The 12,234-nt window shown below is 35.6% G+C and overlaps 2 protein-coding genes across 2 annotated transcripts; one reads left to right on the plus strand and one right to left on the minus strand.

The window, feature by feature from the left end:
• Window positions 1-1,728: 1,728 nt before the first annotated feature.
• LOC108379295 (tether containing UBX domain for GLUT4) lies at window positions 1,729-4,856 on the plus strand. Its single transcript, XM_017635640.1, has 6 exons — window positions 1,729-2,076; window positions 2,139-2,557; window positions 2,785-3,151; window positions 3,220-3,574; window positions 3,731-3,941; window positions 4,037-4,856. Exons 1-6 carry the CDS (start codon window positions 1,996-1,998, stop codon window positions 4,173-4,175), a joined length of 1,572 nt encoding a protein of 523 aa, XP_017491129.1. The 5' UTR covers window positions 1,729-1,995; the 3' UTR covers window positions 4,176-4,856.
• Window positions 4,857-5,591: 735 nt separating this feature from the next.
• Window positions 5,592-12,155, minus strand: LOC108379294 (UPF0518 protein GG24907-like). Its single transcript, XM_017635639.1, is given in 5 exon segments — window positions 5,592-6,255; window positions 8,267-8,305; window positions 10,459-10,629; window positions 10,632-10,928; window positions 10,997-12,155. Coding segments are annotated over 5 exon segments (2,022 nt in total). The 5' UTR covers window positions 12,033-12,155; the 3' UTR covers window positions 5,592-5,776.
• Window positions 12,156-12,234: the final 79 nt, after the last annotated feature.

Here is a 12,234-nt window from a genome sequence, read left to right on the forward strand (position 1 = left end):
CTTGAGAATTTAGACAACGAGCGAGCTGCCAGGTTCTATTATCAATATAATTAACACAAGCTTTTCCGAGTGGTGGCCTTTCAATAAAAAGAATAAACAAATATTCGCAAATAAATTGGATTTATTTTATAACTGACAACTAACCTACGCCTTTTGTTCTTTTCTCCATTTTAATTTTTACTCTTTATTACCGCCAACAACTTTATGTGTATACATATTTACAAGCTGTCAAAATTTTGCGTAATCCCACGAGCGAGGTAAAAAATTTTTGTTTGGCCTTTCCAAATTTTCTCTTTTTAATCAGTTGGCAAAGGCCCTCAGTGGCAGCGCTCCGAGCGTTGAGATAGTAATTTCATGTCAATTAGTAGAAAAGTTCCATGTTGAAAAAACTTTTTATTATGGCGAGAAAATTTTACATTTCTGCTGTGCCAATTCGTAACTTTTTACTGTTGGAAATTTTTGACAGTTGCTCTGGTTCAAAAGAAGTTGACCAATTAAAATCAGAAATTAATTTATTAGACGCCTTAGCAATAAAATCAAACCATCAGGCCGGGTTGAAAATTTTCATTCACCTCTTAGTTAACAAAAATTTACAATCCGTAGTACTTTTCTATCAATTCGCAAATACGTTTAATTTAAATCGTTTAGAAAATGCGTCATTTATGTATACCATTTTATGTGGAATTATTCAATAAATTTCGTTTTACACTATACTTTTTGAAACTATTTGGAGTTAAATATTTTTTGTTTCTTAAAAGCAACCCTGCGTGCTTGGAAGGCGTGTGTACCAATAATTTCATCCCTAGCATATTCATCCCCGAGGAAGGCAGTCGACATGAACCAAAAATACAAGATCACGTAAGAACGCGACGTTGTATTTGTAACTGGTTTTGAGAAAAAAGTTTGCGAAAGCGGGTTCGTCAGCTGAGCGTTTGTTTACATCACAAGCACCACTATTTTACACTTTTATTTAAGTAAAGAAGAGTTAATTCAACATGACAACACATTTTCAAGCATTTTATTGCATCATTTTACCTAAATTGTGCGCTTAAAGTGGCTGACAATAATTTTGGCTAATTTTGGTTTTCGTTGTTTTCTTTGGTTTGTTCACTTTTCGCTCGTTTTCCAGTGAAACAAGATGGCGTAGAACCCGCTAAAAAAATCGACTTTTTTCACTCTCTTGTTCTTACGTGATCTTGTGTCTTTCGTTCATGGGCAGTCGACAAATTCACCGAAGGTTGTTTACTGGTTATATTGTGGCGAAAACCAGTTTTCGTTTGACAGATTTTACATGGACGAAAACACAAGTTTTAAGTCGAAAACCAGTTTTAGCAACGAAAACATGTTTTCGAAGTCGGTCAGAACATGGTATTACTGCCAATATAGAAGTATTACATATATGATTGCATGCATGAACCAAAAATACAAGATCACGTAANACAAGCACCACTATTTTACACTTTTATTCAAGTAAAGAAGAGTTAATTCAACATGACAACACATTTTAAAGCATTTTGTTGCATCATTTTACCTAAATTGTGCGTTTAAAGTGGCTGACAATAATTTTGGCTAATTTTGGTTTTCGTTGTTTTCTTTGCTTTGTTTACTTTTCGCTCGTTTTCCAGTGAAACAAGATGGCGTAGAACCCGCTAAAAAATATCGACTTTTTTCACTCTCTTGTTCTTACGTGATCTTGTGTCTTTCGTTCATGGATTGCATGTACAATTATTGTCGTGTGTTTTTGGCCATTAAACAATTTTTCTTTCTACTTTGTTCAATATTTATTAATTTCCCTTTTATGTACTCATTCTTACCAAACAATAACAAATTTGCTTCGTGAATTTTCATATACATATGTACGAGTGTGTGCATTCCGTTTGACTATTGTTTTTTACATTTGATTTGTTGCAACTCATATAAAGCCGGCAGAAGAAATTTGACGTGGTCGCAAATTAAAAATCTATACACATACATACATATATTGCATTAGAAAATATGGAAGGAAAAGTTACCGTTCTTACACCGACTAATCGGAGACAAAATGTTAAAGTTACACCCAACACGACTTTACTACAGGTAATGTTTCTGTTTTATATACTATTAACTTGAAACGTTGATTCAATATCCAATGGTTTTAGATTTTGGAGGAGGTTTGTCAAAAACATGGTTTAGATAGCAGCGAATACTGTCTAAAGCACCACAACAAAGAAGTGGGCCTTACTCAAATATTTCGTTTTAGTGGGCTTCCCAACAACTGCTTATTGGAAATGTCGCAGACCGAACGCAGACGCACCGAGTCAAATGTGAATATCTGTGTTCAATTGGAGGATGGATCGCGTGTTCAAGGTCAGTTCAAGCCCAGCAACAATCTCTGGGAAGTTGTCGAAGAGCTTGGGGCTGAGGCAATAAAAAGTTATTCCAGTCCTGTGGCGATTTACATGCGTCAAGAAATTATTGGCAAAAATCGCATGGCGGAGACAACTCTCAAATCATTAGGCATATTCGAGGGCCGTGCCATGTTTCGGGTCATGGACAAGACTGCAGAGGAGCTGAAGTCGTACGTCTTAAACAATATTTTGGTTTGCATTCTTATATGTATGTGCGCTTTTGTTTCACTTATTATGTCGTAATGGGTTGGCCGAAATTATTATTTATCACATCACACGTTGCCACACCCCACTCCCCCTTCGCTCACCACGCCTTTAACCATTGCACATATGTATAGGAAAGTTTCCCCCAATATTTAAAAGAAATTACTCAATATTGTTAATTGATAAATTTTAGACAAGCCAATGTTTACGTACCATCGAAAGTAAGGGAAAAGCCAAAAGAGGAACACAAAAGGTCAGTGCCACCTCAACAAGATTCAATCCATATGGGCGGTGGTGGTGGATTCGCTATAACGAAAGATTTGGTGCAATCGCTAAAGAAGTCAGAAGTTGCGGAAAATGCTGAAAATTCTGCTACGCGTAATGTAGGTCCGGCAGAGATCAATAAGGAGATCGAGCCAGAAAAGCCCAAATATGATTGGGGTTCGGGTACTGGTTATTCTATACAAAATTCGAGGCATGCACAAGATACTGCAAGTAATGCGGGTAATTTATTAGACGAGGAACAACCTGAAATGGAAATAGAACCGGAAGTCAATATTGTAAGTGCCGTCTTTTAAAATACGATTATAGCTTCGTAGTTATTGATTCAAAACTTTCACTTAACTAGATTGGTGAACGAAACGCTGTGCTGTATTCCTTGGATGATACACAAACTCAAGCAGAAGAATTACCCGATTCGTTTTTCGATTTAACCGTCGAGGACCTTAGATTGGTATTGCGCGATTTGAAAAAAGCGTCAAGGGGTGATGAAGATGCCCCCCTACTCACGGAGCGATTGCGTCAATTGGAAGATCAAAAAACCATGTTAAACAAAATTTCACAATACAAGAATTGCGTAATACGAATTCAATTCCCTGACCGACTCGTTTTGCAGGGTATCTTCAAGCCAATCGATAAAATCTCCGATGTTATGGATTTTGTGCGTCAATTTTTGCAGGACCCCGAAGCGAAATTCCATTTGTGTAAGTGATGAATAGCGACCTTTTATCAGTCCTAAAAACTCAGGTCTGTGTTATCTATTAACTTTTCAATAATTTCCTTTCCTCTTTTTTTTCTCTACTTTGTTCTAAATTTTAATGTTATTTTAATGCTTTTTTATAAATCAAATAACTTTTTAGTTACCATACCTCCAAAATATATATTGCCTTCGGATGAAACGCTCTTGGAATTGAATTTTGTGCCAACTGCCGTTGTACATTTTGTATTTGAGGACAAAGAAGAAAATGCAAATGTCGCTGATAAGTTGGTTGAGTCAGCATATTTGAAGTTGGAGCTGAAGGAAAAGCTCACAACTGTTGAAGGTGCCTTTTATGCAGCAAATAAAATGCGGTGAGTGGCAACGATTGGAAGGATTTGTAAAGAATTCAGGAATTGCATCTGTGTCAAGTTTAAACTAAACTTATATTGTTTTCTACGTTTTTTAGATTCACTAGTCCTCGAGTCTCTAATCGAAGTGCAAATTTAGATAGCGATTTCCCACTGCGTTCGCAAAATGAATACAGGACACCAGACACATCGTTGGGCGCCATACCGAAACAACGGAATTTTAACAATATGATTTGAGAAAAGTAAAAACAATGAATAAACAAGTGAAATTTGGTAATTCGGATCAGGGATCATACTACCCATTTACTTATTTTGTATTTTATTAGTAAATCGATGTAATCGGTTTGTTCATTTTTTACATGCATTTTCCAAATAATCAAGAATAACTTACAATAATATATGTACAATATATAAAATAATGATACTTGATTGCGTAAATCGGCTTAACTATGGGATTGTAAGTATAGTTTTTTGTTTGATTTACAATAAAGTGCGTTTCTACTACACACAAGTATATGTATTAATAATAGATGTATATATGTATGTATATGTAAATATTACTATTTTTTGTTTTGTTTTTGTATAAGCAAATGTTTCGAAAAATACCACATTATCTTTATTTTGGACACCTCGCCCGCAGCATAGCTTAGGTATAAGCATATTTAAATGTATTTTATGTTTGTATGAGTAGTCAAAAGTACACATGGATTCATGAGGCACTTTCTGCTTTGTTCGCTTTTGTCTTAAATTTTCGGTCTAATTTTAATTTGATTATACATACATATGTGTATCAAAATACAAAACTATAAATAGTGAATAAAAATCGTTTGATCTTCCCGATACTAATATGTCGTACGATACATTCGCATCATTATTAACTTAAAATTATAACAAATATAAAAATTGTTCAACAAAAAAATATAATACAATAATATTAAAATACTTTGCATTGTTGCAAGCGGGGAATCTCAAAAACCATTCTTGAAAACATCATTAACTTTGTGTACAGATTTCCTGTGTCGCTAAAATTTACAATTAAAATAGGGAAAGACAATAATTGTATGTATTATAGGTACAATGTAACTGGAAATTGCTTTTCGACGAAATTAGTACAGTTATATTTTACTAATTGGCATTAGGTTTGTATAGTAACCAATAGTCAGTACTAATTTGTACTGGAACCTGCAAATTTTTACTGGAAAAGCGTATGATAACCCAAAAAATTTGCAAGAGAGCACTGAATCGAGAGCGTAGCAACACGGGAGAGCTGCAAATTCTTGCTAGTGAAATTTCTACTAGCAGAAATTAGCTAGCAGAAGAAGAAGAAGAATAAGTGTAAAAAGCCGCCATTTGTTGAATTGGTTCAGCACAAACAAAAGTAAAATGAGTAGAAATCAAAATATTAATGATGTACTGGACTGTATAAGTGCGTGTGTGTAAAGCAAAGCGTTTAAAAATGATTTATAAATAGTAAAATGTTTACAGCAGAATATCAAAACAGTGCAACAGCTGTTCACTTGCAAGTTTTTGCTAGTTTTGTGTTCATTAACTTTTTCTGCTAGTTTTCTGTTCTTCTCAATTTTACGCTCTATTTTGCTTTTACGCTCTCGCTGCAATGTTTTACTGGAGAAGTTACTATACAAACCTATTGTTATATTCAACCTTTTGTTTTCCTTAAGGATAAAGTTTTTCTTATATGAATATCTATAGATAATCCTTAGTAAATATATTTGCATGCATATGTACATGTACGTGTGTATTTCCTTGCACGGTACTTCCCCTCTTTCCGCTACCAATCAACAGCATAACTTTCGACTGCGATGGCGTTTACGCCACCATCAAATGTTTTCGTTCAGCAAAACCACGCTATGCTCTTGTGCAATCGCTGCCAACTCCTTAAGCCATTCATCAAGTAAAACAGCACATAGTGCCAGATCTCTTGTGCGTTCTGTGCCGCTTGTGTTAGCTATAGCGCCCATAGATGAAAGCGAATCCAATGAGACCGGTTCCGAGCCAGAACCACCAATCGTGGCGCCACTGCTTGACACAAGTATTGAATTCATTCCAATAGTATTGCTTTGTTGTGTGTACGTATGTGTATGTGTGTTGTGCGTTGCAATACCGCTCGGCGATGTTGTGCTGTCCGAAATTTGGATAATGTGCGATGTGGTGTCTGCAGCTGTTGATTCGGAAATAGCCATAGAGCCGGGCATTGTCGTCAAGCTTGTTTCACGAGTGCTATGCGCAATTGGGGAGGCTTGCTGCTGTGATGTTGATCCATTGCCACTGGCGGAGAATGTTGAGCCTAAGGAGCCGCCTAGAAAAAGTTGTGAATCGTAAGTGAAGTTGAAAAGTTTACATGAATTATGTAAACTATACGCGCACACATACATACTTATGTTAGGAGGGGAAAACTAGGTATGCGTTATTGTACGTGTACTATAAGCTACAGTGTGAGATTGCAACAACTTTCTGAATAACGTGATAATAGCACTTAGTATAAAAGCAATACTATACAGTTATAAATACTCTCATGCTTTATCACAAAATCAAATAAATAATTATTTAATAAGCGAGAGGAAATTTAGTAACAATTTTAATAAGTTAATTGCTTTTCCGCCCCTTTTTTAAGCACATAAGTTGAACTCTAGTGCATTTAAAAATTGAGTTAAGTATAAGCCATGCAGATAAGGAGAATACAAATAAGTTTAGCTTATAACAAATTAGATCATGAAAAGAAAAAACCTGTTCTTCCCGCTGGAAAGGGTCACCGGAAACATCGGTTCTTACTTGAAATCATGATACAAAAACGAAGATATTTTCAATAAACAACTTTCGATGGATAATACAATTTTTTCAAGTTTCATAAATTGTGAGTATCATCAACGGCGTTGCCACTTTGATCGCGCGATATATTTTTTTAATTATTTTTATATTTTGTCGGTCCTTCGGGATCCTGTATTTCGGTATTTTGTATATCGGGATTTCATTATACACCCCACTCTTAAATATAAAACCCATTTTCTAAACTTTGCATATAATCGGCCCTATCGCGAATTTCACATAAACAAATATTCCCAAAAATTTAAAGCAAAACAAAAACAAGTTTTCCAATTGGTTTTTGTTTTGCATGTTAAACTATGGGAACGATTTATTCACGTGGAATTGGCGATAGGGCTGAATATAATAAAATAAATATACTACTATTACTACTACTATGCACATTAGGGAGGTGTGTTAGTTACACCGATATGACTCTGGCATGACTCTGAAGGAGGAATATGACTATAAGTTATCATCTAAACCCCAAAGTTTAGATGTCGTTTTGGTAATTTTNGCGAATTTCACATAAACAAATATTCCCAAAAATTTAAAGCAAAACAAAAAAAATTTTTCCCAATAGGTTTTTGTTTTGCATGTTAAACAATGGGAACGATTTATTCACATGGAATTGGCGATAGGGCTGAATATAATAAAATAAATACAATACTATTATTACTACTATGCACATTAGGGAGGTCCAAAATAAGTAAAGTCAGAATTTTAATGGTCGACCCCTAGAGTAGTTTTATATCGAAAAATATACCCCTATTTTTTATTTTGAAATCAAAAAATATTTATAGGTATAGGGTATAGGTATAGTGAAAATAAATATGTGTTAGTTACACCGATATGACTCTGGCATGACTCTGAAGGAGGAATATGACTATAAGTTATCATCTAAACCCCAAAATTTAGATGTCGTTTTGGTAATTTTTTACCAAAATTTTTAGTTGTTTGTTTCTTTATTAAATTTGGGGGTGTTAATCCAAGAGCAAAATATGGCATAATTAGCCTAAGACAAACTTCTGAGAACGACGAGCAATACAAAAGTAATTTCCTCCGCTACACCTAAGTTTGAAATCCAAGCAGAAGAGCTCGGCTGTCGGCGATACAAATTTTAGAAAACCTTTTGTTTTTCTATTCTACAAATCCCTAATGAAGTGTTAGTGTTTAGGCCTCGTAAATCATGATCGATTCATAAGTTTAAGAGGACATTTTTCGGTTCGAATTACCATTTAAATTTTGTCATATAAAAGTGTAGGAGATAATTCTTTGTACTTATGTACATATGAAGGTGATAGATTTGCCAAAAAAGGATACAAAAGCAATTTTCTACTAACTCATACACACACACATACTTGTGTACTTAAACTAATCTATACAAATTCTATTACATACACATGTATACACAAAAACAAAAAAGGAAAATAGCAATATTGCTAACGATTACGTAGAATGCATATACATATATAGATAAATCACTATCTTTTTTGTGAAATATTTACCGGTGAAGAATGCGTAAATTTGTGATAAGCCAGATGAAGCTAGGAATTCAGAAAATACAAGAAATAATAAAAGTAAGTATCTAATATACCATTAAATAGTTTTGTATGTTCAATAGAATAAAATGCCACAAATACATGGGGAAATCTTTTGAGACGGGGACATTTTGCCTATTGGTATATTGTTGCCGCCACAAAGCAGCTGCACTGCCAAGTGCGGTTTCTATGCCTTCGTTAATACTACTTATACATATGTGTAAATATCAGTAAATAATTATCCATAACAAAACTAACGGTTTAAATGCCTAAATTATTTGCTAAACTCGAGAAAATCAGGAAATTTCTAGTGCAACTCGCTCAAAATCTACTTTTTATTAATAGTGGTATTCGCGCTTCTGTGTATTCGCTGTATCCTGCTTAAGTGTAACTGGAAGAGCGTGGGGTAGTTGTTGCATGTGTATTTGATGTAGCGCTAGCAACAACAAATCATGCAGTTACGATTACACAACATACAACGAATACACATAAGAGCGAATTCCCCTAATGTATAACTTCTGGAAAGGCCCGATCTCAAGCTTGGTGTTTTCAGACGTTAATGTATTTGTAGGCTCCGAGGAATAAAATTACAGGTATTAGAGAAATGTGCCAGTTACCAAATGAGAGAAAAAAGCTGCTCACAACTGTAACTGAATTTCGCGTATTTTATAAAAAGCGTATTTGGGTCTGTGTAAAAAATGCTCACCTCTAAAAATTATTTTATTGGTCAGTACTGGTTAATCTTTACTAATATAAACGCGAATGGTTTGTTTGTTACGCTTTCACGCTTTAAATAATCAACTGGTCATCAGGATAGCTTTTATCTCAATTAGCCCACGTTCCCACGGCAGTCGGGTCTACGTAACCGGAACGACCCAGATTTATATTTGGCCAAGGACTGTCACTCCAGCAACACTACCCAAAAACTTTTTGGGGAACTTGTATGGTGCTACAACAACAACAACAACAACAACAACAACAACAACAACTGAAATTTTATACTACCACCTGTTACAAAAATTAACTTATATTTAAAATATTTTATAAATGAAATATATTACAAAATGTATGTCGATCAAGTCGTTGTATCCCAGAAATGGTGATTCTTAGGAACAAAAGTGGCATAACGGTTTTTGCAGATAACTGCATGATCTACACTTTTGTCTAACCTATTTTTAATGAATAACCTTACGTTTAGCTTAAAAATGGTAACAATCAATTTATGTGACCTTTGACCTTGAATAATCTTTTTTACAGATCTCGGATCGATCAGGACTTTTCAAATTCCATAATGATGTTCGTAACATTCGTACCAAATTTCAGCTTTATGCGAGTTACTGCAACCTTCAAAATGACCGGACTAGTAAGAAACGAGTTTAAAGATATGGTTTAAGTAGAGTAGCGATTAAAAAATATTAGTTACACAGGTTATAATGTATTTCAATTAGGTTGACAAGTGATAATTTATGGGAAAAAATTGCCCTATGTTAGAGTTTTAATTTTTTTTTTGAAGTCTCCATCTCAAAAGATTTTCCGGCATACATACATGTTAAGAGGGCCTTGCCAAACACGCATTAAAAGCGTAAATAAAAATAAAGACACAAGTAAATTTATATTCAACAATGAGCATTAAAAGATAATTAAAACATAAGAATAAAATGTTCGTTTTCGTTTATGAAAAGTCGTTTGTAGCTGGTAATAAACTTAAGTACATCCACGAGTTTATGAATCAAATGCTCACTTCTACTAAACGCTTTTACTGAGTTTTTGCTAAAGACCCAATTGGAGTGGTCGGATGTGAAAAATGAATAAATAATGCATACAAATTACAATTATGTAATTTTCAAATGAAGTACCAAGCCGTAGTGAAACATTCGCATTTTATCTTAAATTTTTATATGCGAAATAAACAGAGATTAAAAAACGATAATTACTTAGAAAAAAATTAAAAACAGAAAAAACGTACGATTCCTCACAACCCAATTAAATCAGGAAAAATTATTTAAATAAAAACTTTCAAATTCCCACCAATCACAAATAATTGCACTGATAATGATTAGTTCAATTGAGACGCGCACAAATTTTTCATGTGTGTTACTTATGTATATGTGTGTGGAAATATGTAACTTCTGCGTCATGTGGGGGCGTTCACAACTTACCGCTGGCTTTACGACTAAACATACTAGTTATGGATTTGCTGATACTTTTACGCTTATTATCGTTCCGCTTGAAGGGGTCATACGACGATGAGGGTGTAACTTGTACTGGTGATGCTGACGATATGCCTGCGAATGTCGTTTGTGGACCAAAACGCTGCTGCTGCTGTGGAGGCAGCGTATCAAACGAAATTCGCGGTCGATGAGATAAGAGCGAGCCACATCGACAATTTCAAGCGAATCCTCACACATCGGCAATTCCGCATCAATTTGTTGCTTAAGTATGCGTAATATTTGCTGGAACGATGGTGTGTCCGAAGTGATAACAATGTCCGGCCGCAATAGAAGTGAATGAACCAATCGTAGTGGATAGCAGGCGAGCCGCGTAATCAAACCAGTAAGATGTAAGTTTACATATAACGTGTTGCTGGTGAACGTTTGCAATTTACCCCATATTGCGTTTAGGAAGGGACCTGAGGTGAAAAATGAAAGTAGTAGCAACATACTTAATTATTATTTTAGGGGTACGCTGCACACTTACCTAAACTTACTGTCCCTTGTGCAAAGAGATCTTCCGAAAAGTCTAAATCAGTAAGGACTAAATCGTTGTTGTTGCTCGATACGCGCCAAATTTCTTTTCTGTATTGTTTCGCAGCTAAACTGTTGCTATTGCTACTGCTCCCACTATTATCTAGCTCACCTTCACCGCCACTTGAGCTTAACATATGCATTGTGGAATTAGCGGTTGAGTCTGTACACTCACCACCATCTTCATCGACGGGTCGCCACTTAAATGACTCATAGCCGCTTGATTCCCCTATGGACTGCAGACTGTCCGGCTGTGTTTTTTCCACAGCAACTCTGGCGTTTATAGCCGAACTCGCGCTTTCGTTTTCCGTCAAAGCATTTGCTCCAAATTCAGTGAAAAATTGTTTAACCATCTCTATAGCCTGGGTCTGCTGTGCGCGTAGATTCTTTGGCGGCCACTTTTGGTATTTGTATGTGTTCCTCCATTTGGAACAGGCATTCTTACATTGTGTGATGCGGCAATGCGCTTCAAAGAGGTACGCGTGAAAGTTGGCATAGAGACTGTTGCCCGTGTGCACGCCGTAGTAGTTCCAATTTGCGCCGATGGTTTTACTCATTGTCGATGTCGGTGAAGGCAGCGCTGGGTGCGGTGGTTGTGTTGCCACTGTGTCACCGAGTGATTTGTGCTTAGTTAATTCTCTTGCGCGTTTCATTACGTCTGGTGTAAGGTCCAGAAAAAATTCGGCTGTGTTTGTGTACGGGTCGATTTTATTTATTTTATGTCGATGCGAAATAGGCACATGCTTGCCGGGCAGTATGTACTTCAATAAAAGCTCCAGCATTAGGTCTTCGCAGTGCAACGCAAGCATGGTATCGAACAATGCCATTGTTACCATACACAAATTTGCATCCGTGGAACCCAGACGATCTATTAATATGTCCAATATCCGTTCTCCATCAAACTTTTCCGTATCCAGGAGAAATTTGACAAAGGCGCGCAGTAAACCTGGCTCTGTTATGGATCTCAATATTAAATCCAAATAGGACATTGCAGATATTTGTGACTCAACGTTTGTCTGGAAATGTTTGCCTTTCAATGTCTGTAAAAATTATCAAAGAATTGTTTCGATTTTTCGATCGGTGTTGATTAAAGAAAGAAGGATGAATAACATATAAAAGGGGACGCATAAGAGTTAGCAAAATATAAAATCAACATAAAAACGTAAAGCAAGGAATGAAGGCCAATGTGAA

This window comes from Rhagoletis zephyria, unplaced genomic scaffold (assembly GCF_001687245.7).
Source record: "Rhagoletis zephyria isolate East Lansing unplaced genomic scaffold, Rhagoletis_zephyria_1.1 Rzeph_scaffold_16100, whole genome shotgun sequence".
NCBI classification, from domain to species: Eukaryota; Metazoa; Arthropoda; class Insecta; order Diptera; family Tephritidae; genus Rhagoletis; species Rhagoletis zephyria.